This window comes from Larimichthys crocea, chromosome VIII, assembly GCF_000972845.2.
Source record: "Larimichthys crocea isolate SSNF chromosome VIII, L_crocea_2.0, whole genome shotgun sequence".
Classification (NCBI taxonomy): Eukaryota; Metazoa; Chordata; class Actinopteri; family Sciaenidae; genus Larimichthys; species Larimichthys crocea.
This window is the reverse complement of record NC_040018.1, coordinates 20,433,111-20,459,221: the sequence shown is the minus strand read 5'-3', so window position 1 is coordinate 20,459,221 and position 26,111 is coordinate 20,433,111. Positions and strand designations below refer to the sequence as shown.

The window sequence follows — 26,111 nt, the reverse complement described above, 5'->3', positions numbered from 1 at the left end:
TATATAGCATAGGAATACTGGAGTTACAGAGCATACCAAATCTACATAAAATAGTCTGTTAATAAGAGGAAAAAAGTAAATTAAAAATAAATAAACATCTATATAGCTTGGTCTCTTTGGTTCTGACACTTGTTTTCCTCCTGCTGACTGGTTTTGTCTAATGATCTAATTCTGTGGCACGAGTCCACAGAGTCAGCACACTTGTGATGTAGTGGTATTTTTGGAGGTTAACCTCCATTCTACAGTTTCATACTTAGTGTCAAAGTGGGATCAGGACTGAAAGTAGAGTCAAGTTTTCAGCCAAGTATGCTTGGACACAGAGGGAGTGGTCAGTGTCAATGTACAAACGAACAAACATAGAGCTGTTATATACATGGCAAACTGATATAGAAATCGCCACAGAAACAAGCCACCCCAGGAAGATGGAGTTAATATTGGTCTCCATCAAGAGTTGTCGTCTGTAATGTTTAGTGTTCAGCTCCAGTTTGTTGTGTCTACACCAAAGGGCCAGCTGTTCAGCCTCCTGTATAGAGGCAGCTACAGAATATTAAACATTGAATTTGTAGAGGGATGTATGCTGTCTGTACACTGACTTGCATTGGCCTTTAGTGTTACCTCTCATAACTCATATCAGTGTGTAACTGCTCCAAGGTCTCTAGAAAATGTATTTGAGGTCCTTCTTCTGTGACCTGTAACAGATTAACAGATAATCTCCCCTTTATGAATACACCACCTTAATGACATGTCATTGCTTTTCTGATTTAACTGATGTATAAATGGTGTATTCATGTTAATGCATTTTTAATGACCATGTTCTAGTTGCTTGAGTTTTTTTTGGGCCTAAACTTATTACAAACTTTCTGTATTTATGTAAACATACAGATCTCATGAGATCTAAAACCAGAGTTAGGCAGGAACCGGTGCCTGTGCAGAATAGCACAGTACACATTAGCAGTAAATTAAGTATCTGAATGTGTGTGCGTGTTTGTGTTTGCTGAGGTGCATTCACCCCATGTGCCTGTCTGCTTGCTTGTGTGTAAGCGTGGGTGTGTCAGCTGCGATTTGTGAGTGCATCTTGATCCCCTCCCCCGAGAGTCCATGCTAAATTAGGATGCATATTATTTAAAGATGCCCAGGGCTGAGTTTCATCTGGGTATATTTGTGCAGTGAATATGTTGATTTTTATGGTATGCGTCTTTGCATGGTGCCAGAGAGGCAATCTTAAGCTCAGAAGTGTTTGTATGAGAGGAGAGGAAATCTTGAGCTTGTCTGCTATGAATTGAAATGATTTGCTCTCTTGGGATGTTTAAAGTATTATGTGAATTTATTTGGTGCTTTTTATTGGTCATGTATAACGTAGCCTCTGAAATTTGAAAATAAAACCCTGTGAGCTAATAACTGAATTAATTCATGTTTAATTTTGGTAGGTTTTTTTTCCGTCTAAAATGTATATATTAGCTTAGATTATAATAGCATAATGTGCCAAAAAAAAATATTTACAGATCATAAACCTTAAATTTCTTGAGAATCTTCTTTTAATCTGTTTATTTTCTTTCTTTTATTTTATTCAGATATGAAGCATTCTTTTATATAAACCTATTTCAGGTATAGGACATTCTTAGGGTTTGTGTATCTTGACTTTCTCAGTCGTGAGAAAGTTCAATTTTGACTCTTCAGTCATGCCAGGAGGGCTACTTGTCATGTATTAGGTGAGAGATTGTTACTGTGTGGGATAACTGTTCTGACTGTCTGCCTAAGTTCCAGCTATTTTCTTTTCTTTTTTTATTTTACAAAAAAAAACCCCAAAAAACACCTGAGCCATGTAGAAAATGTTGGATGAGGCCAACATATAAAATTGGCAGAGCATTTACATTGCAGAGAATGCTTTACAGGACCTCTAGTATTATTCTCCTATAGCAGCCTTTGCACAGAGTTGCACTTCAGTTGCAAAGAGATATTAAAAGTTGCTCTTTGGTAATGCTGATATTTTGTATTAATATATTTTATTAACTAGATATTAATAAAGCAATGACGTGACTCTGATTGTTTGTGCATTTCATCCTGTTGGCTTATGCAGGCACTGAGGTTTGCCATGGAGTGTAATTGATAACTTTACATGTTGTCATTTGAGCTGATGCTCAGAGTAGGGTCACAGCTGCACTAAAGGTGGTATACAGTATATTATCTGAGTGAGCATGGAGCTGTAGACAGCACTAACCTCAGTCCAAGGCCTGATCATAACCTCATTTGAATCCCAGTACATCTTCTATCCATAGATCCAACTCCACTGACAGATGTGATAGCGTTTCGTGTAAACATTACAAGACGTATTAGTGAAGCTGCGGGCAATATTTTTTTGTAATGAGGTAACAGAACATCAAAGGGAAGCAATTAACCAGCTCCTTGCAGTAGTAGACTTTTTGAAGATAGTATGTTTCTAATAAGTCAGTTTATTTCATTTCTAAGGTACTACTTGATTCATTACTTATATTTGTTTTCATCACTGTGGCTCGCATTCTATTGGTGTGCTTTTATCTTGTGTGTGTGAGAGAAAAAAAATGTGGTGAGAGAAACAGTGGTCTGGCTACACTAACATCTAGATAATTTGTAGATTAGCTTTAAAATGATGATATGTTGATGAATACATGCTGTGGAACAAAAGGCAGTTCAGGATGTGTACAGTAGAAAGCAAAGGACTGCAGCAGTAGACTGTGCCTTCATTCCTGTGTTCCTCATGTGGCGTGTAACCATCATGCGATACATACATCCATGAATCCTTTGAAGAATCATCAGTGCATTCACACAGAGTTGGTTCTCATTCAAGTGCAGCATATTACTTGAAGATCACAGTGCGTCTCACTCACATCAATGATGGAAAATGTCATTGCTGAGCACCTCAATGTGAGCATAATATGTGAAGACCACTCAGTGCGGTATGCCCTTCCTCAGTGCATGTAGTGTCACAGAGCAGTCTCATTCATCATCCTGACCTTGCGTTAGATGCTGAACTCTGATCCTCGCATCATAATGTATGTGTGCCTTACTTCAAAGAGCAGACAGAGTAAGAGGGGAGTGTTTTTCTGACTGTTCGGCCTTATGTCTACATACTTATGTTACCGGTATTCCATCTAATGCGCCAATGTCCCCCCGCATGAATTCCTGTACATTCATTGTGCCGATGCGTAAATGAACAGATCCTGATTTGGATCTCCCATGGTTTTTTTTGTCTTTTTTTTCAATGTTTCAGGAAATGTTTGTTTTCTAATTTACAGGTTCCATGTCTACAGTGTTGCTTTTTAAACATGCAGCGTAGACCAACATTATTATTAATAACATACAGACCAAAGTGCTTTTTAAACAATGTCCTACAACAGAAATTCAAGTTGAAGCATGAAATGCTTGGAAACTTCTATTGACTGTGAGTAACAGTCTAACAGTCTCGTTTGTTTGAGGATTTGAGGCTGCAACAACTCAGCATAAGATGTTTAGTCAGTGCAGATTGACAGGTCCCCTAAAGTAGATAAAGGATTCTTAATGCTCACAGCTCTACAACAGTGGCAGGTCAGGATCTGGAGCTCTTAAGCTCCTCTTGTGGATGCTAAGCATGGTGTTGTAACTGACACAGGCACACCTTGTGGATTTCCCTGCCAGTGTAGTTTGAAAAGGAGAACGGGAGCGTAGCACTTATTAGGAGGGTTCAGGTTAGTCCTCAATGGAGCGGATGTTTATCTCATAGGCTGATTCGTCCATTAGAGCATCGAACTCTGCAGGTTTGGCAATGGTCATCTTCATCAGCCAACCATCTTTGTAGCAGGATTTGTTGACCAGACCAGGCTTGTCTGCCAGTAACGTATTGACCTCTACAACCTCTTCAGTCAAAAGGGAATATAGCTCACTGGCTGCCTTCACACTTTCCAGAGCTCTGAACTCGTCTTGCTGAGCCAGCTGTGTTCCCACATCTGGCAGTCCACAGTAAACTACATCTCCCAGAGCCTCTTGCGCAAAGTTGCTGATACCCACAGTCCCAATCCCGTTGTCTTCTACTCGGATTCATTCGTGCTTGTCTGTGAATTTAAGTGCTGCTGTTGCCCGGCTAGAGGAGGATAGCGTCCTTCCGAAAAAAGGTGTGGACGCCAGCCGCAACAGAGAAAGTGTTGCCGAGCGGGTGAGTAAAGGCAATACTGTGAAATAGTCGGAAGACACGGAGCAAAATAGCCCACAGGCGGCCATGTTCGTCGCTTATTGATCTTGGATCTCCCATGTTACTCCCATGTTAGTTTTATTGCTTTGTTGACTCGTGCAAGTGGGCCTGGCACTTGACATGGCCATGTGGAGGCCCCATGCTGCTGGGAGGCCCTGCATACAGGAACACTGCTCTGTGATTGGAGTAAACTAGATTGGAATGAATGAGCACTGTACATAGAGCAGGAGGCATGAGGGACTGCACTGGTATGCCCCCTCTCGCATTCTCCTCATTTTCTGTTCTGCTCCCTTTCTCCCTCTTGTACACAGACATTCACTGGGACACTATGTGTCATGTTAGTCTCACCACAGCCACTATTTTTTTATTGTAGACTTTCATGCCATTTGTTGTTCCACTTGCTTTGAGAAGAGAGTCTTGATGATGACAAATGTCTTAAGTTTATGGTTCATTACTCTATGCAAATCATGCAAACTGTAACAACTAAAACTAGTTGGACAGTTGAGCTTTTGTACATCTAAATACGATGTGAAGGGTTCAAAGGTAAGTTGACAAATACATTGCATCCCATTATGCAAGTTTGGATACTATTTAAAGCTGAAATGATTATTATTTAGTTGGTCGGTTGATTGACAGAAAACTAATGAGCAACTATTTAATATTTTTAAGCAAAAATGTCCCAGATTCACCAGTTCCATCTTCTCAGATGTGAATTTTTGCTGGCTTTGTTCATTTGTATCATGGGAAGTAATTGGATAGTAATAATATAGATTTTGCTGGTTTTAGGTTGAAGTAAACACTCACAATATGCCACTTGATATAGAGCCCAGGAGTCTGCCAAAGCTGAACAGGAACAGAATACTTTATTTATAAAGATGCCTGACACGAAAGACATCCAAAGGGGCTGTGATAATGCCTGAACTGTCATTTTTTTCATATCAGAGAAAAGCACTCAACCCTTTAATTTGCAACACAGGCAGTATGTGTAACCTCAGTCAACAAAGTAAGACTACAATCTTTGATTCATTGTATCAGCTTCCTGACAGTGAAAGTGAGTGTATGTTTGTGGTTAAGATGACTGGGTGTGAGAAGAACCCCCCCCGTATCGACATGGGAGGAAACACAGCTGGAACGGTTAACACCTGACACGGCAGCTGTTCAGATTGTTGAGTGACTCACAGCCTCACTATGGGTTCAGTAAAATGTTGAGCCCTCTCTATGTAGTATAACTAGTAAACAGAGAGTTTTAATTTGCCGTCAGAGCAATGTAAGACTGTTTAGTATGCTTCAGACTCTTAAGAGTGCATTTCAACGAAAGAACTCAATGCCCAAGGCAGCATTTTTGACGTGGAAAGCCAGAGATGAAGCCTATTAGATAAAAGCCTGAATATTTAGACAGTAGAGACGTGCATCTTTCAGTGAGACTTCTTTATATTACACAGGCATTTCCACCTGCATGCCGAAACCTGAGAGCCCCTCTGCTTAGATTATCACAACTGTGGCTTCAAAATATTGATTTATTCTCATGCCAGGTAGTTTTTGGCCACAAGCGTATGTAAGTGACTGGAATTTTCTTTTTTTATCTTGTTGTTATCGATGTAAGGTAATTGAGTTAGCAAACAAAACCAGCTGAAGCAGCATGCAAGCTCTAGTTCAGTTTGATTTGAGGTTTGGTTTGTGGTTTCCAGACCTACCACACACACATACACACACACACACACACACACACACACACACACACACACACATACCCTGCTGTACACTACCCAGTGCTATCAATCAGACCATCTGTCCCTGTCCACTCAGCTAGTATTTAGGTTTTTGTGCATAGTGATTTTTCTGAGGCAAGTACTACCTATTTGTATAGTATTATACATTGCTAACATCATTCAGGACACATAGAAATTATCCACTGCTGCTGTGTCAATTTAGCATTGGGTACAAGACAATCAAGTTAACGCTGTTTTTGAGTGCTATACAGGTCCCTCTTCACAAAAATGTCTGTAATCACATTTTGCCTCTCTGAGTCTCAAGGCTGCACTAATCTTATCTGCACTTGCAGTCCTCTATTTCATTCTGTAATGCAGGGTCTCTTTCTGTGTCTCATATCCTCTCATTTTATTTCTTACCTTACATTCTCCACCTTTTTATGTTTGTGACCTCTTTCAGCCGACATGGAACATTATAGCACTTATATGTCATATGTTCATGTTAGCAGTGTAGTTCTACTGATAGCAGTGTTGGTACAACACTGTGGTCCAGACAATATCTTGACATCTATTGGATGGATTGCCATGCAATCTTGTACAGACATTCAAGGTGACTAGAGGATTAATCCTTCTGACTTTGGAGATCCTCTGACTTACTACTGGGACCATGAGGTTGATGACTTTGGTTTTATCTTGGGATGACTATGGGATGGATTGACATGAAATTTGGTACAGAAATCAGGATGGATTGTCATCATCATATGACATTTCAGTCAACAAAGTTTTGATGACAACTTTATATAAAGAGATTTGGAGCTAAGGCAACCAACTACAAGATGAATAGGGACAATCCAAATGAAAAAATAATTATTTAAAGTGTGAAGGAATTACTCATCCCATAAAACACCTTAAATATATTTTCAGTGACTTCCAGCCTACCAATTGTAGTGTGTTTCTTTTTTAACTTAATCTTTAAGTGTTTATATTGTTAATAATAATGTTGTAATATATTGTAGTTTGTGTTGTGCATGTGTGTATACAGTATAACCACATCATTAGTACAAGTCATGTAGATTCACGTAAACTCATGTTAGCTGCCTAACTAGCCAGCCTGCAAAGCTCAATATAACCCTTTATTTTGTCCTATATACTAGCCCTGATAGAACCCACAAGCTTACCATCACAAACACTGACTTAGTGAATCTATAAAAAAATAAAACAAAACAGCACGTCGGAAAAGGAAATCATGGTTTCTCTATGGTAAGCATTACATAAATGACCATAGAGTTCAGTGGCTTGGAAGTTGGAAGTGTGTAAATTAAGTTACAGACCCACCAAGACTACTACCTGTGATGCTTTTCTTAAAAGATGGTTGTTATCGTGTGGCTTTTACAAGAGCATATAACATAATTTCACCATCCCATAGCATGTCTACCTTGGATGGTTATAACTTCAGGTTATAAAATCCTGTCCACTTGCAGAACCTCACTGTCGAGTTTAATTGTAGCAGAAATACAGCAAATATATATTTTTTAAATGGGGCATCAGCATCAGGTAAAAAGAAAATTCAGTTTTTGGCACCAGTTTTGGGGCTCTTTTAGCCAGGCTTTGAGCATATCTCTCGTCCCTGAAAGGCTTGAGGTATTATATGGCCTCACTTTAGAAGCTGTGGAAACCTGAGCTGTGGCCCTCCGGGTCATGGGGTGTCCAGTCTCTGTTGACAGTGAGCTGGAGCTGGGTGAAATATTCGCTGTGTTGTTGGGTCACTCTCCTCCTCCTACTCCTCCCCTTTCTCCTTCTGTTCTCCCAAACGTTTTGTGAATAGGTGATCCATTAACAGAAATGGACTAGTGGAGTAAGTGTTGATGGTATCGACAGCGCTGCCTTCCTAACTTCTCCATTTCCCCTGCCTTTTCAATTTTTTTCAGGGACAGTCTGTTTCTTTGTGTGTGTGTGAGTTTTGTTTCTCTCTTTCTTTATGTCATTCATTGTGATTAGAACTACATATCAATTTCTATATTTTATGATGTATAGCAGTAGTGGGAGTAGGACCAAACGTGATTTCACAGAATATTGGGATCATTCCACCACTTCTTACTTCTTATTATTATGGGAACAATTAGAAAGCTTTTATGAAGCTAGATGAGAAATCAAAATTGTTACACTGGCTAAAGGGGTATTGTATGATGTATGTATGATATACATACTTTTTAAAACGTTTTTGATTGTCTCCTGTGTTGTCTGACGGCCTCTTTTCATCCTCTCTCTCCTTTGTAAACCGCTGCCCTCTCTCTACTTAGAGTATGAACCGCTTGGCGCAGTGCCATCGCAATCCATTCACTACAGCTCAGTGAGATCGCACAGCCGCTACCACATCCCAGAGTGCACCCTGTCCTTTCCAACAGCTCCCATTTGTACAGTAAAATGGCAAAATGGCCACTTCACAGACAACCCCCCACCCCCCTTTACCACATTGTGTCGTCATGAGACACTGACAGTTACCGTGTGGGCGTGCATGCATCTGTGCGTATTGTAATGCGTGCGTGCGTACATGTTAGCATTTTAATGTGTGTCCTGTAGATGTGTGTGTGCCACACATGGCCACAAATCTAGGGCATGTTGAGGATTCTGGTGTGAATGTGTGTGTGGATATAAAGTGTTTTATTCCCAGATGAAATAGCCACTACTTGAAATATGTGATGTGCTTACCATGCCTACTTTTTTTAAAGGATAGTAGGTCATGCTGGTCCACAATTCTGAAAATGTTACAGTGACTTTTCTAGGTTGGACACATGTTTTATTTTAATTATATTACATGCCAGCAATTAGTTTTACAGAGGTTCATAAGTCTAAACATTTCTTAAAGGAAATTAGTGTTTTCCTGCTGTCTTTTTCTCCATTTCCTCATCACACCTCTATTCTAGTTTTGTGAGACGTAATGGCTTCCATGTCCAACACAGAATGATCCCCACCTCTCGCCAAGTGAAACCTTTGGCACTGAGTTGGGAAATGGATAATGAACGTTTTAATGACTTAATGAGACCTAATTAGTTGAAATGGGAGAGAGGAAGAGAGAAGCCATGGAGGTGATCTGTGTTAGTGTGTGTTGGCGCGCTTGTTGTTTCTGTTCCTACAAGATTGTGAGAGTGTTTCGGTATTCTTTACATCTGTTCCTGTATGTGTCTGTGTTTGTATGTGGTTAGGGTGCATGTGGGTTCATGCATGTTTATGTTTTCTCCATCAGACGTGTGTGTGTGTGTGTGTGTGTGTGTGCGTGTGCCAGAGCGCTGTGCAGCCGTTCTTAACTTTACCCAGCCTCTTCATCAGGAAGTGATGGTGGGGGGTCAGGCCTCATTTAATCAAGAGAAAAATTTCATCTCCCATTAACTTAATTAATCCAACACCGGAGAAAGAAAAGCAGAAAGAAGCCTTCCTGTTTGTGTTTGTGTGTGCCTCTATGTATGTGAGAATATAATGTTTGTAAGCTGAATTCATAAAGAGATTTATCTAATGAACTACAGAAAGGAAATTTAAATTATATTACTTTTACATCCAGTAATAAACACAGTGTAACAGTGTGTGCAAACAGACTTCCCCTCTTAAGTGCTTTTGCCAAAAAAATAAATCTTTTGCCAAGAGATCCAATAGAATCTTTTAAATGTTGTAAATATAGTCATCAACCCTAATTTTACATTAGATTAAACAGGTTATAATTTGAAAAACTTTAAGTTTCAATGGAATATGGTCCAGTTTTAGATGGCAAGATGTGTTTTTTTGGGTTGTGCTGTTTTCAGTGTCTGGGCAACATGCTGAAGCAGGACCAGCTGCTGCCTATACAGAGTCAATGGTGAACCACCATTGTACATATCTCTTGCTAGCTGGATACTGTCGTATGTTCCTTGGCTGGAATTAAACTTTTCCAGTATTGTGCGTTTCTGATTTTTATTGGATAATACATTTATTCTGATTACGATGGGATAAATTATACGGTTTAATGAGTAATAAAGCTAGCAAGTAATTCCTGCTGGGGGTGATTAGCTACTCCACATGGCACTTTTACATCTAAACTGTGGAGGTCAGACAGAAGCAGTGTGTTATGTATGTGCTAGTTTTTCCCCCAAAGGCTAATTTCAAACTAGTGAAAAACTCCCACATTCACACAGACTACTGTCCAAAGATGCTAAATTGACAGAGGTACATACAGTATTTCAAATACAGACATTGTATTTGACAAAATACATATATAGACAAAGAGGAATGAATACTCAGCCAAGATATTATCAATATAGTCGTACATTACACAGGAATCCAGTGTAATTGCTACCTACTGTGCCTAAGTGTCTTTTTAAAACGTTTGATTTTCATTTCTTCATTAATAAAATACAAGTTATATGAGTTTTGTTTTACAGTGCTTTAGTTTGCTCTGATAAAGTAGGAAGTGTAACTTTGTCCAAAACAGATGATAATGCATAATTTAAGAATGTAAGAAGAAATACACACACATTAAAGTATTAAAAGTAGATCATGAATAGTAATATGTGTAGTCAGTTGAAAATAGTGTAATGTAGAGATACTACACTTACTGTGATCTGTAAATCTGTATCTGTATAATGCTTTCCAGCTTACTAATAAAAGATAATTAACTGCTCGTGTCAGTCAGTTCTTTTTATCTCAGTATCCATAATTTCCGTTTTGCTCTTGATCATTCCGCTCTTCGTTTTTCATTAATTCTCTTTTACTACCTTACTACCTTTTCTTGCTCTTCACAAAACTCAATTAAAACTGTATCATTATAGGTAACTACACAAAAATACCAACTGTGTGGATGAAATACAGGAAATATAAAGATAGGGGATAAAGAAAATTACAGTGACTGTGTTCAAATATATGAAGAATATCCTTATATGAATCATTTCATTTTGATTCATGAACATTTGCAACTTTCTTTCAAAGTAATGTTGTCTTTAATAAAATGCTGATCACTTTAAAAGGAATTATTAAATTATTGAAAATTGCATTGGTATTGTAAAATTGCTGCGGTTAAACATCTCCTTTAGCTACAGGAGCACTCTGCTGCTCATCTCACACCAGCTCATCAACCTCTCACTCCAGGATTTCCCCCCTCTCTCTTTCCCTCTCTCACCGACTTTAATGTCCTGCTGCTGACATTCAAATCCCTTCATGCTGCTGCACCCATTTCATTTCCAGGGCTCCTCCTCCTCCGCCTCCTCCTCCTCTAGCCTCCTCTCTGTCCTCAAAACACCCTGGAATGCACTACCCCTATCCATCTGTGCTGCCAGCATTATTGATTCTATTGAAGTTATGTTATAAAATGACAAATTGCTAAAGGCTGAAATTGATAAGCTAGACAAAAATAGAAAAAAAATGACAAATGACATAGATGTATGAATAATTAGACCAACGAAAATGAAAAGTGCAATATTTAATTTATTGTTGAGCTGTGATAGTGTTCACAAAGCAATAAAAAAGCTCCTGCAGAAAGTTGCAGCAAGGCTCTCTATATATTGTGCATATATAAGTTACTCTGTACAAACACATTTTGTTTCTTTGTCCCACACAGAAAAGCCTGTTTCGGTGGAGCTGAGCTGTGGGGCTGGGCCCAGCCATGTAGTCTTGGAGCCAGGTTTGCCCCTCTTGCTGGGCTGCAACCTTGGGGCCAGCGATACACCTTTCAATGTCACCTGGCTTCAGGATGGTCAGCCTCTGCCTCTGGAGGGGGTCGACTTCCTGCAGTATTTGGCAAACGGATCGCTCCTCCTGCTGCCCACCACTAAGGATGGACAGCCTCCCCAGGGTCTGGAGGGGGGCTACAGCTGTGTCAGTGCCAGTGCCCTTGGAGCCCTGACCAGCCGAACTGTAAATGTTCTCCTAGCAAGTAGGTATCCAGTAAATTAAACATTGATGATAAATGAATGCAAACCACTGCTGTGTCCCAAACCCAAAAAGTATTTTGAAGAAATTTAGAGAAATATAGCTGTTGCCATCTCTTGTTTTTTCTTTTCTTTTTTGGAGCCAGAAATGACCATAAGAGTGTGGAGCTGGTGGGCATGGATGGACAATCTGGCATACCATGCATTTGCCCGGTGGGCCGACGTGCTATATTATCACACACCCCAAACACACTCTTGGGCTTAGCGATGGGCAATGTGGGCCGTGCAGGAGCGGGGGGGGGGGGTTGTTTTGTCCCAGTCCGCCCATGCTGGTGGGTGACATGCTGTCAGTTGGGCAGCACTTGGTTTAGTATCCGTTTTCAAGCAAGAAAAATGGCAGCCTGCCTGGTTTCAAATGTTCACTAAAGTGGAGCTACATAAGTAATGTTCATGATGAGACATTACATGAAACAATGTCAAAGGATAATAAGCACAGCTACAACCTGAAAAATTGCAATATTGTTTTTTAACAGCTACTTTATTGTCATTACATATGAGTTGTGGCGCTATGCTTAAAATTGCAGGAGGATCTAGGTTACAGCATGATGATGTAATAGAAAAAATATTGCTTTGATTATTTCATCCATTTAAAGCATTCAGTTGGGTATGAATGTACGCACACACAGACACACAGACTGAGCATTGTGATTTGTCAGACTTGTCAAGGGAATTTCCTCACATGGATGAAGATGAACTTGGTTCCCCTTTGCCTCAGATAAGAGACTTATCCTCTGGTGGAGTGCTAACAAGTGTCCTGGGAACAGGTACACTCTTAAACAAGTCTTTTAAAAGGCACAGAGTAAAGAGGAAGAGTGGGTGGAAATGAAAAAAATGAACAAAAAAGATGCACGTGTGAGGGATGAGAGGACAGACTGTAGCTATTTAATCGCCCCTCCAAGGAAGCGTCTTTCTCTCACACTCTTAAGTGGTCGTCTTTATTTAGTCATTAGCTTTGTGTAAAATGAGACAGTATTCTTTGTCGATTCCCCTGCTTTTGTCAGCTGTCACATGCCTATTTATGAGGATCTCTTTTGTTGGAGGACAATAAGGAGTAAAAGGGAGGGAGGGGGGTATTGGATGAATGGTGGGAAGGCAGAAAAGACTGAAGAGAGTTTGTGGTGATTGTGAAAGGAAGGGCTTCAGAGACCATTAAGAATGACCTTGAGTCTGTGTGTGTGTGTGTATACGTGCATCAATGTGTGTATGGTTTTCGAATTAAATCAGTGGCGAGAGGCTATGAGATAGATGCGACCAGCATGCATGAGGTCAAAGCCAAACTGCTTCAACGTTGACATTGAGTGGACATTCTCATTTCCAACTGCGTCTTCACCAGCAGAAATGAGACCGAAGAGAGAACGTAGCAGAGATCACATCTGTGAAAACACATTACGAAACCCACCTGCTCCAGTTTCCCTGTCGCAGTATATGATGCGTGTGGCCTTAAAAGCTGACAGCAAGAGACAGTGAAAGAGACCTGCTCCTTCTTTAAATGCAGCTAAAAAATGTTTCCCTGCTTTGGGACTAGGGAAACTAATTTCGTTCCATCCCATGTTTAATGTGTTGAAATGATGAATAAAACTCCTTGAATCCTAAATAGATCTACACTGTTTTAGTCTCTAGCTCACTTTTCTCTTGGCAAAATGCCAGAGGTGGCATAGAGTGTGCACATTACATTTCCTAAATACATCCATGGGTAAATGATGACGCTGGAAAAAAAAAACAGCTTTCAATGGTAATTAGAGCAATTAACCTTTTTCATTATGAGACTTGAGATGAATGTCAATATTTTCTAATTCCTACTAGCTTTAACTGATGTCATAAACATGACAAGGGTGCTCTCTCCTCCATACAAACAAGCTACTTCACTTTTGGTCTTCATTTACAAAGGACATTGTGGAACAGTGCATTATCTTTTTTTTATTTCAAGCTTTAGAGATGGATATTTTGCCCAGATTTTCTGGTACACACAATTTTGACCATTTGGTGTTTTGATTTCAATTTTATCTCTTCACACGAGTCATCCGATTTTAATATGTTCTTATATTAGGGCAGCCTTGTACAAACTCTTTACTTAAAAAAACAAACACAGATTTATTGTAAATGTGTTGCAGTTTGGCCAGAACTCCAAAACAGAATTGAAGTGAGTTAAAAAAGGGCAGTGTACTGTAAGTAGGATATACAAATTCCAGATTGCAAATATTTTCCAGTAGCTATTATAGATATCTATTAAAGCTGGGGGCATGCTTGATGGGTTAGTCAGCCTGAAAGCTGGGTAGCAAAGAGGTCACGGGTGGAATTATCTGCTTGCACAAGGGGAGGGGGAAAACACTGCAATCTGATAGCTATGGGGCCAAAGAGTGGGGCATAGATAGAGGGACGGACAAAGAGAAAGAGAGAAAGAGTTGGGGTAAAGTCAAGGGCAGGAGAGAGGGAAAGAAAGAGAGCAATGAAAAAAGACAAATGACAGTGAGCAAAGACAAGAAGGGGACTTTTTATGTATCTTAGGGTTACACACTTTACATAGAGCTGTCCCCAAGGACCTGAAAAAAATGTTTTTTTGACCCTGTGGCTTGATACGTTGTTGTTACTCGGAAAAGTTGGCCAGTGTATCATCACAATCCTGGGCAGAACAGTGTCAACTTTGCAACGTTTGAGTGTGGCACGTTGCTGCACAGATCTTCCCTGGAATTTCATTGCAGAGGACACCGATGGAATCCTGGGAAATGACTAATATGATTACACTTTGACAGAGCGGAGGTGGGCACTCAGCCAGCCACCATTGTTCTATCAAAGCATGGTGAAGTGTCTTCTCCGAACACCCCCATTCCCCTTTGCATTAGTGCCTGATAATGTGCACTCTTGGTAATAAGCTGTTGTTCACCACTCACATACACAACACTTGTGCACATAGATGCACACAGTAATTCAGTCCATGCAGTCTATGTACAGGTCAGGCACACACTAGAGTAAACAAATAGCTGCACTCAAGTTTACACACATGCACAAACTCAGACACGCGCAGTGAGTCTGGCACCCTGTCAGGCACTCTCTGGCAGTGTTACAGGTGGTGTGTTTACATGAGGACATCATGCTGTGTAATAGCTGGAAGTGACAGGGGTTAATCATCAACTCCTCCTGCAAAGCTCCCTATGCAACAGTCATTACATTTTTCTGAATTAAATCACATGCTTTCTGCTACTATGGCCAAGCAAGTGTTTCAGCCTCTGTGTACTCATTGAGAAACTTTGTTCCTTCAGCGCAGTAGAAAAACACAGATGGCCAGTTTGTTGCCATGACTAACAGTTGGTGTGATTGGGGTTGGAGTAATCTCGGATAGTCTGCCCTGTGGCTCCTTGAGCTTACAGTGGTTTGGAGGAAATCTGAAAAAAAAAAAAAAAAAAAATGGGTTATGAGTTATGAGCCATGTGATTGGCTGCAATTTTAAACACCCACCGCTTGATAGTTTTATCTCAAAGCAGAAACAAGATTGGGAACTAGTATCAGGCTGTGCACTCAGTCCTCTCTTCAATAGTTTTGTTTGTTTAAAGTCAGATGACATCCCACTGTGTCCACTCTTATGCAGGTTTTTTTTTTGTTTGTTTGTTAGCGGTGGATGGCAATATTGGTTTGGTGGATGGATGGAGGATGAATCCTACTGACCTTGATGATTCTCTGACTTTACCTCTAAGTCAGGATACTGGTTTGGTTACCACGAAATTTGATGCCACCAGTAGTTACAATTGTAACTTCTCTTATTTTTCAGGTAAAAATTTCTTTTTGTCCGCCCTGAAAAACTAATGACGTTCCCCTCAGCCTTAGCTGTACCTTAATTGTACTGTGAACATGCTAAAATAGGACAGGATGGTGAATAAGGTAAACATTATACATGCTAAACATCTGCATATTAGCAGTTTGGAAATGGAAATCAGCTATGAGTTGCTTCACCAGATGAGTGAACTGGAATACAACTCAAATACTAACTGATGTCAAATTTAAGCACAGTCACTGAAGGTGGGATTTCTAAAAGCTACCTCTAAGTAATATCTCCTTTATTGTATTAAAGATACAGTAGCTGTGTAATTTGTTCAGTCACTTATCTATGACAGTATCTCTGCTCCTGCTGCCAACAGCTCTTTGAAATGTGTGAATCCATGTACGTGTGAATTAATGGAATCCATGTACCATATGTAACACTGCGGGGTAATCTTTACATGTTTTCACGCTGTGCAGATCTGGTCTCAATCAGTTCTCTAATTAGCTGCACATGGAGAAAATGTGTTACAGAACAGGATATACAAAACAAAAAGAATGACTGATTACCAACTCTTATTGTGTTAATGAAAGAGAGGTCGAGAACCTTTGAGGCAGCAGATGTGGACTTCACTCCCATCAAATAATCAGCATTAATCAACAACGGTTGGATAATCAAATGTGTTTATTATAATCACTAACATGACTAAATACGCCTTAACCTCCCAATGCATATAGCTGCTAATATAAATTCCATTAGGCATTCATTCATATATGGAACACTTTAAAACAGTCTACTCTATGCCATTACAGCAAACTTCAACATGAAGACACTTAAAGCAAAGCACAGGCAGTGACTGAGGTAATAACGTAATAGAGAAGTTATGGATGATTATACACAAACTATAAAAAAAGAAAAAAAAAAGCTCTCCAGACAGAGCGATTAACAATTCTCCATTCTAGTTCAAACTATAAAGTTGAACTACAACATATATTTATTTTAATGATGATACTCAACAGGCTTTATATGTATGGTAATCAAACTAGGCATAGAACAGAACAGTAATGACTTAGGAGAGAAGTCTAAGGAATTGTTCAAGAGCTATGTAGCAGTGTAACTGCAGGGAGTGTGGCAGGCTTTCTGACAGTTAAGATGCATTTGTTTACCTTGTTTTATCACATTTTACTAAAAATTTCTGATTAAGCGGCTTACAATTTATGTGGCTAATATTTTGTAATGGTTTTCTGCTATCACGCTACAAAATATATTGCATTTTGTAGCCTGATTGGGATTTGGAGTCTCTCTTTTATGTTACCTTGCTGCTTTCTCTCCGTTTTGGTTGCCTTCTCTGTCTTCTTTCTATGCTCTCTCCTTTGATCAACCCCCCACTCGTCACTCCTCAGTCAGAGCTACAGGCGAAGTGGTTGGGGCAGCCAACCGGTTTTGTTCTCTTCTCCAACAGCCTGTTAGGGTCAGAGGTTAGAGGCCCTCTGAGAGTGCTCACTGCTGCCTCCTGGTGTTCAGTATTAACCACCATAGGAAACTTTCCCGTGCGTGTGAATGTGTTGAAAATTGGAGCCATGCCAAGACTCGATCTGGAGAGAAAAATAATCTATCCAGGCCTGATCTAAATCCCCCAATTTCTTCTAATCAGGGCTTTTGGGGGCGTTTAAATGGTCTAAACAAGTCTTTAATTAACATTTAAACCTGTACCTTTAAATCCCGTAAAAGGGTCTAAATACCATAATCAGAAGTCTTAGAAATAGATTAGTGTTACAGATAGATTCTGAACTCACTTTAGATTGATTTTTTAGAAGAAAACAAAAACTGTGAAAAGGATCGATGGCCTGTTTCTGGAAATCATTTTATACTGTGTTGTATTAGGGCTTGAACCCTGAGTTAGTGTATCGAGCTGTTTTCTCCTGTGACCACATTGGTTTTGCAGCCCATTTAATTCAGTGCACCTGGGATGTGCTCCATTTCTGTCCATGTGGACTGTCTGATGGAAAGGGTGTGGTAGACCAATTGTGGATTGGGACTGGAATTGCACATCATCAGACAAACTCATCAGACCAGAGGTAGACAATGTGACACACAGATTTCACATCATAATTTACACTAACATCAGTTCAGATATGGGCCATGTTTTGTGTCTGTCCGCTGGGAAATCACCAACTCTTGCTCTGATAAATACCCCCTGACCTCTGTGACCTCTTTCCCCCCCAGGTCTATCTAAGTTCCATCAGGAGCCATCACCCCAAACTGTGCCTGCTGGGGGAGCTGCCCGCTTTGATTGCCAGATTGAGGGAGTCCCCACACCTGTTATTACCTGGGAAAAAGACAAAGTGGCTATAATTGAGAACACAAGGTGACCCCCTTCTATGTGTTGTTGTCGTCGTCCATCTTCTTCTAATTCAATCTTCACTTCTGTCTGTGAATATGACATGAAGGCTGATTTAGTTTTATAACTCTGGCTGTGGACCTCCACATTTGAGTTTGTTCATAAAGTTTCAAAGTGTTAAGACTGCTATGTCATCTTAGGTAAATAAAAAATATTTTGATAAGTTCGAAATATTAAATGCCAGTACAGATTAAAGCAATATGTAATGAAACAATATCAAATATCCAGATAGTTAGTTTGCAGTTTATTTGGGAAAGAAACTGTGGAACTGGAAACTGTCTGTGTACATGCAAAAAAAGCTATATATGTATATATATATATATTTCACTGGTATATATAGTGCTCAATGCTGCACTGATGTTGCAACTATGAAGCTGTGACTCACTCATGAAGGTCAAGAAGAAGACTTTGAAAATGTTGTCCTAACATCATCCGAACATTACCTCATTGTTTCTATTAATATTTGGAGCATACTACTTTGACAATACCTCCTAATAATTGCAAGGATAACTAAAACATGCAGTCACATCAAGTGTATTTATTCCTTTTTTGTTGTGATGTTACAGTAATTTTGTAGGTTTAGAGTGGAGTAGACCAAGTGCAGGAGTATTTTCAAAGTACATTCAGGATTTCAACTTTAAAAGAGCAATGAAAAATCGCTTGAGTTTGAAACAAACCACTGTGGACCTTTTGTCTTCTTACAGATAAAAAGAAACACATTTTCCAAATTGATCTCAACATGTCTCTCTGTCAGTTGTCTCTCAAAAAATAGTCTCATTTACGAGGCCACTTAGTGGTATTGGCATTTCGCTCTTTGCTCTTCTGGCCCCAGAATCTTGAAATTTGGTTCCAGCCTTATTGTATAGGATTAAGTGTTAATGGCTGCTGTAGGCCTGTATGACCTGCAAACAGCTCGCTGCTCATAAGGTCTTATTGGTGGCATGTGGTTCTCATGCCTCAGGCGCTGTTAATGGCCTCTCACAAAGATGAGCTAAGGGATGGCGGATACATCACTGGCTTTTTCTCTCTCTGTTCTCTCTGGCTCTAATGTGCCTTTTTCTCTCTACGGGACCCTCTACCACTGCTCTTTCTCTTTGCTATTATCACCTTTTTATCTCTATTTCTGTTACTCTTCTATCCCTATTTCCTCATCATTCATGGCTCCCTGTCTCCCTCTCATTATCTCCCTTTTTTATTCTTCATTTTCCCACTGGCTTATTCTATAATTCTCTCTTTCTTTTTTCTCGACTCCTCTACACTCCATTCCCCTCCCTCCCTCCTGAACAGGCTACCACTGGTCACATTTCAGTGGGATTAATAGGCTATGATAAAGGCGATAAGAGGTTGTGGGATGGTATCGCATTGCCAGGGCCCTAAGGGCTTGGTTTGAACGCCAGCAGTATATGTCTGGACCCTGAGAAGTAGGGAGAAGTAGATGTGGGATTAAACTAGAAATAGTAAAGATCAGCAAATAAATAGACATTGTACAAAGAAATGATGATATGCACAAATGTCATCACTATATTTATGTACTGCTTTTAGGTGCTTGAGATCTCATCCTTGTCCAGAAAACAACTTTAATCCTCATATCGCTGTTTTAATTCACTTATTGTGATGCATGACTCTTAATTGCAACCCCTCCTTGTAGTAGTTGTACATTACAGCCTCTCTCCTGAAGCCTTGTGAGGACTCAGCAGGATCCCTGCAGAGTTGATCAGCTGGATGTATTTTGCTACATGGCACTAAGCTATTTATTCAGTCTCTCTCTCTCTCTCTCTCTCTCTCTCTCTTTCTCTCTCTCTCTCTCTCTCTCTCTCTCCTTTGCTTTCTTATTCTGTCTCTTTCTGACACCTCTCCTCTGTTTTGCGCTGTGTGCAACAGGTTAATTTCCCTTCCTTACGGGGTGCTCCAGATTCTTGAGGTGTCCAAGGAGGATGAGGGTGCCTACCGCTGTGTCGTATCCAACTCTGCCAGGAAGGACATCAGTCATGAAGCCAGGCTCACTGTCACCACAGGTGAGGTCTGTTGCAGTGCTTTATGGTGTTTGAATCGAAAGCCACAACCTGTTGGGAGCTGACAGACCAATCTCAAAACTCCAATGTGAGTTTTAGGACTAGATGCTTGAAATGTGGATCCCTCTGGCACTTGCTCATGTTTGTATTGTGTGTTATGTGTTTGAAACTATAACAACTAATCTGATCAAATATTACACAGTATTCTAACAGTAGAGTTTCCACTAGCTTCAACTAGTGAAAGGAGAAATTGGAACATAGGGGACTGTATCTACGTCAGCCTTTCAACTCATTCCCTTATAATATGAATGGCTTTAATGTGAAAATTAAATCAGGTAATTAAACCTTTTCAATATGCCTGCTAGAAATTCAGTGACCTTTGCCACTTGTCTTTTATGCAGTCTTATGCCTATACATGAGTCTATCCATTTCTCATTGGAAACATTAAGCATTTATCTCGGCTGTCCTTCAGATTTAATTTGCTGCAACACAGAGTTATCAAGAAACTTTTATCCCCTATGTTGACTTACAGTACTTTTCTATATGGATACAGACACTGTGCTTACTCTTTCAGTTAATCTTCCTGTAACGTTACACTGTTTCTTTGTTCAACTCTTTCATCCATAATACTCGGTCTCCCTCTTTGCTAAAAGAATTGCAAGTTGTTCAAAAAATATGTAGAATATTCAGTTCAGGCACACAACGTCAAAGTAAGTGCTGTGGAGAAAACATTTATATGTGGGTTTTTTTTGTTTTTTTTTTACGTAGGAATCACTTTATTGTCTCCCAATAATGCAATCTTTAACCGCATCACTGATCATTTTGTACAAAGCAAATTGTGTCAGAACCCTGACTCTTCACAGCTTTTACCTCAATTTACTCTGATTAAAATACACAAAAGAGAAGAAATAAAATCCTCTAAATGTCATCAATGCAGAATAAAAATGGCAACAGAGGATACATGTTGCATTATGGCATAATCAAAGAAAGGCTGACATTTAAAGATAAGTAATGCACTTTACAGAATAAAGACATATTTTTCAGTACTGTATCCACTTTTTATTATTTTCATATCCACATACACCTTTCTCTCTTTGATCGAAGTCCCAGGGTGACTGCAACCTACAAGGACTTGCATTAGTTGATTACATGCTGCAGTGACTCCGTGAATAGTATTGTAAGTTGTGATTTCACCATTAGGCAGCCCACATTAAAGCCCTGTCGTATTATCTGCCTCTGTGGCTAGCTAGCTAGAGATCAGTCAGCTGTAATTGGCTGCTCTTTGGAAACATTGTGTCCTCTATTTAAGTCGCAGCCTTTGTGTCCTTTAAAAAGAAAGACAAAAAGAAAGAGAAAATAGCAGTCTTTCAGTACTCAGTTTTTCAGTTTCAACTTCAATCATTACCAGTAAGTTTGATTATTGTTTATTTATTATTATTGTTATTTGAATACAAAATACACAACATATCATGCACTTAAATTGAGAGGATATAGAAAATGTAAATTATTCATCTTCCGTAAACCTCCAGTTTCTAATTTCTTCCATTTTTTATTTACTTCACCTTCTCTCTACACCCATACCAATCATATCCATCCAAGACCAGCTTGCAGTGTAGTGTAGTGTGGCAAAAGCAAACTGACCCACTTAAAGCCTTATGCATAACCAAGGATTTCTGTATGTAATCTCAATGATTAATTTATAATGTGTTTACAGAATGCCAGGCCTCTCTTTCTGGAAATCATTAACATTATGTGCTGCTGAGGCTGCCTGGGATGAGCAAAATTGCAGGGAAATAAGGCCCTCTTATACCAGCGGAACCTTGGGGACTGATACACAATTAAGATGCTCCCTTCAACTCATAAACAATATGCTTTGAGTACCATCCTTAGTTGCTGAAGAGGACAAATGTCCTTCAGTATAATAATTGAGGCCTTATATAGCTTTCTCTAACAAAAAGATTTACTCTTTTTCTTCCTCTTGTTCTCATGTCCGGAAAGCGTCTTGGAGCTATCCTGGCTTTGAAGAGTATGTCTTTCAATAATATGTGGGATGAGGGCTTCCGTCATGTTTTCTAGCAAATCATCTCACATCATATTCTCTTTAATCGAGATTTTATATTCAGGTCGTATCCAAATCCAGAATTAATTAAGCCTCAGCCGTAAACTAATCAGCCAACTATAGAAACTGTTTGTATAATGAAGTGACTTGCTTTGTTATGAAGGAAGTCTCAAGCAAACGCTCCTTGAGTCACTAAATCTTGTCCCATCTTCCATCTAGACTACTGTGAATAACTAGCTGCTGATCTGAAGCCTGTGCTCTTCATTGTAGTGTAAGGGGTGCGAAGTTTGTTTGCAAGGGCTACATTAGCTTTTGACGACTTGTCCTTAAATGCGAGAAAGCCATTGCCATTTTGTTTCACTTCACTGGTGAATAATAAAATATTTGCTGAGAATACTGTAGATGTTGGCAGCGATTCAGAAGTCGGGACCTTCAAACTGGCAACTCTCCAGTTACAATCACAAACTTATCTAATATTTATTGGTCCATGATATGCACTTTTTTTGTTGCTCTAGGCAATACAGAAACCCTGAACAGAGTTGCGATTGTTGCACCACCTCAGAATGCAACAGTCGTGCTCGGCCGTCCTGCTGTGATGGAGTGCATGGCACAAGGCCAGCCAAAGCCACTGGTGTCCTGGAGCAGACAAGGTAACACTTGAAAATGTTCTTACTCACTCTTTTCAGTCTGTGGTTCTCACCCTGTTTGTTTTTCTTTTTTACTGCATCTGTCGCACTTTCATTGTCAGCATCTTGCTCTCTACCCATCTGTCTCTCACACACAAAGAGCAAACATCGACACATCAGGATCAGATTTTCTAGCTGTAGCTACAAAGATGTTGTTTTACTATTAGCTGTCTTTTCTCCACTCGTGCACTGAGCCAGGGTTTACATATGATCATTTGTAACATTGATTAATTTTCACCTCCATAAAAAAAAACACACACAGAGACACACACTTGTAGTGTTTGTGTGAGTGATGTCATGCGAAACTCTATTTTTTCTTGAAGTGGCATCTGAATTTTTTCCCTCATTTACAATGAACATTTAATTTTAGCCTACAGGGAATTCTACTGATGACTATACATTTGTCATTAGTATCAACTGTGCTACAGTGTTCAGGTCATTGGTAATGCAAAGTGGTAGTTGGTGCTTAGTTTGTGACAACATCTTGTTCACTACTTTTTTATGGCGTTATAGGATAATTAATCATTGTCTGTAGAGGATCTGACAACAGTACAAAATGGCGGACAAACTAAGTAAAGGTCTATATAGTGAACAGGCAATGATTTTACACACAGCAGTGTGTAATGCAGGCGCCTCGGTGAACACAGACTGAAAAGTCACAGAGCCACCTGTTGGTCAGCTTGTGGGATTACAGGTCAAATCCCCTGGTGCTCAAAGTGCTGCCTTTTTTCTTTTGTGCTGTTTCTCAGGCAACTGAAAGCCTGAGAAATTATCTCCATTTTTCTCAATGCCAATCTCTTCTTTCCCATCTGTGTGATCTAAGATCTGTTTTTCTTTGTTGCTTTCTTCTTTGATCAGATGGAAAGCCTATTTCCACTGATGTGGTTGTCCTCGGCTCAAACCTTGTGATTAGGGACACAAGGAGTCACCATGCTGGCGTCTATGTCTGCCGGGCCAACAAGCCCAAGACCAGAGAATTTGTCATTGCTGCCGCGGAGCTGCGTGTGCCTGGTAGGAGTCACGTTATGTACTGTACATAATAACAGATTAGATTTTCTGTTTTTTGCACATTGTCTTTTTTCTTTTTTCTTTTTATAACATAACAGCCCTAGGGCTGAATGATACAGTGTACAAAATATAAGCACATAGATGCCTGATCAGCCCTTGCTGATCAAAATGCATCCCTTCGGTCCACCCACCCCTACACAGCTGACTAGTTTATACAGAATATGTACCTGTTAAAAGAAAAAGGAGTAAGTTAAAACTACAGTACAGAATAAAGCACCAAACGAGAAAAACAACTAGACTATTGCAGTGTAGGTGGTTTTGCATCTTTACATTTTGTGGTTATACATTTCTTGGCTGTTGCATTTCACTCCCAACAATTCCCAGCCTATGATTTGACAAATTCCTGAGTAAGTATATGATATAAATGTTCTTACTCCCTGTTGGTTACATGAACGTTTATTGAGAGGCTCCTCTTTTCTGAGAGCTGTTTCATTGAGACTAGGCTCTGAATCTGTCACCAGCTTTACCGGAGGTGACCAAGTAATTAAAGGCTTGACAATATTGTAATAGCAAATAATAATAATAAAAAAAAAGTTTACAGGTAATTGCTTATTGTTGTATCTTAAGGGTCCAGTGTGTAGGACAGGGATATTCAACTTCTTAACTTTTGCTAAATGATATGAGACCAGGTAATAAACAAATATCAATAATATTGATCAGATAAAATGATATTTTATATATCTAATTTATATGTCTTCTTTGGCTCTTTGTAAAGTCTGAAAAAAATAACTTGCCTTTGTTACAATCTGGGTGGTTTGGACTTTGGCAAGAAAAGTCTAAGATAGACGCTATCGAGTTACACTTTGGAACATGTAGGATAAAACTAAAAGTTATATTCCTTTGTAAATTTGTCTCTCATAAGTCCCCGAACTTTATCGAAGTGCAATACTAAATCTGTTTCCTTTTGTATCTTTATTCTGCCCCCTGTAAGTCAGAGCTTTGTTTCCTACTTCCAACAGCCCCTCCAGTGATTCTCCAACCCCCAGAGACAGCGTCCCTCTCCCGGGGAAACACAGCAAGGTTTGTGTGCAACAGCTCTGGGGAGCCTCCTCCGGTGTTGCACTGGCTGAAGAACGGGCAGACCATCAAGTCATTCAGACGGGTAAAGAGCCAAAGCCCTGGAGTCCTGCTCATCAACCAGCTGGCACTAGAGGATTCGGGCTACTACCAGTGCATAGCAGACAACGGGCTGGGCACGGCCTGTGCCACTGCCAAGTTGACGGTCATTGTGAGGGAAGGTCTGCCCAGCCCTCCTCGCCACCTGTCTGCCACGCCCTACTCCAGCACAACTGCCCTGCTCACGTGGGAGAAACCTGAGTACAACTCAGACCAAATAATTGGCTACTCTTTGCATTGCCAACGTGCTGCAGGTGTGTTTCTGTTCATTAGTGTGTGCATATCCACATTTTCTTAAAAAAAACATATTTGATATATGATTTGATATTGAATATTTCCTTTTCAGGCTCAGATAATGTGGAATACCAATTTGCAATGAACAACGACACCACAGAATATCACGTCAGAGAGCTTCTCCCCCACACTGCCTACACATTTTTTGTGGTGGCTTACTCTCCCATGGGTGCCAGTCGCCCGTCAGTGCCTGTAACTATAGAGATGCTGGAGGACGGTGAGTGATAGAACTATAAGCAGGTAAAATAAGGTCAACCTTGGATGCTTCACTGATTTATTATTAGCTTGCCAACCTTGTATCTCTCCCATATTTTAAGAGCTCATGAATCATTAGTTTTATCTGTTCATGTTCAAGTGTCAGTGTGTAGTCAAGTCAAGAAAGGTAATATTTGTAGCTCAGTGGGCAGTCTACAGAGCATTTTTGCTTTAAAATCTGATTGACATTTTGGGTTTCATTTAATTTTAGAGTCACCAATTCTTTAAGACATCAGTGATTTGGTACACACTTCCAAAGGTTTAAAAAGCTATAGATATTGTGTGTTTTATAACTGTCCAGTAACTGTACAGCTCTATTGGGTTTACCTTGAATGTGCAAAATCATACAGTTTAGTATGTCCTTTTTATTCCCTCCTGTAGTGCCGAGTGCACCTCCTCAGCTGTCTATAGCCAGCACCTCCCCCACAGATATCAGGCTGATGTGGCATCCATTGTCCTCGCAGCACAGTCGAGGAGCTGTCACCCGCTACCGCATCGAGTACAGCACTCTGGATCAGGGTGGGTAACTCAACAAACTTTGACTGTAGTGACTACTGTCAATGAGACATTTTGGTTTCATATAAGTTAATAATTGAAAAGGACAGGTA

At 39.9% G+C, this 26,111-nt stretch overlaps 1 protein-coding gene and 1 pseudogene across 2 annotated transcripts in view; one reads left to right on the top strand and one right to left on the bottom strand.

Annotated features, from left to right (window-relative positions):
- The window catches only part of igdcc4 (immunoglobulin superfamily, DCC subclass, member 4), a 45,324-nt gene that overhangs the window by 5,537 nt on the left and 13,676 nt on the right, over positions 1-26,111 (top strand). For both annotated transcript variants that reach the window (XM_019278911.2, XM_019278910.2), the window contains exons 2-9: positions 11,492-11,806; positions 17,839-17,980; positions 19,895-20,028; positions 22,600-22,734; positions 23,629-23,781; positions 24,798-25,208; positions 25,301-25,465; positions 25,885-26,022. In XM_019278911.2, coding sequence (XP_019134456.1) covers positions 11,492-11,806; positions 17,839-17,980; positions 19,895-20,028; positions 22,600-22,734; positions 23,629-23,781; positions 24,798-25,208; positions 25,301-25,465; positions 25,885-26,022 — 1,593 coding nt within the window. The remainder of the gene's footprint in view (positions 1-11,491; positions 11,807-17,838; positions 17,981-19,894; positions 20,029-22,599; positions 22,735-23,628; positions 23,782-24,797; positions 25,209-25,300; positions 25,466-25,884; positions 26,023-26,111) is intronic.
- LOC104922160 (glycine cleavage system H protein, mitochondrial pseudogene) lies at positions 3,703-4,230 on the bottom strand (annotated as a pseudogene).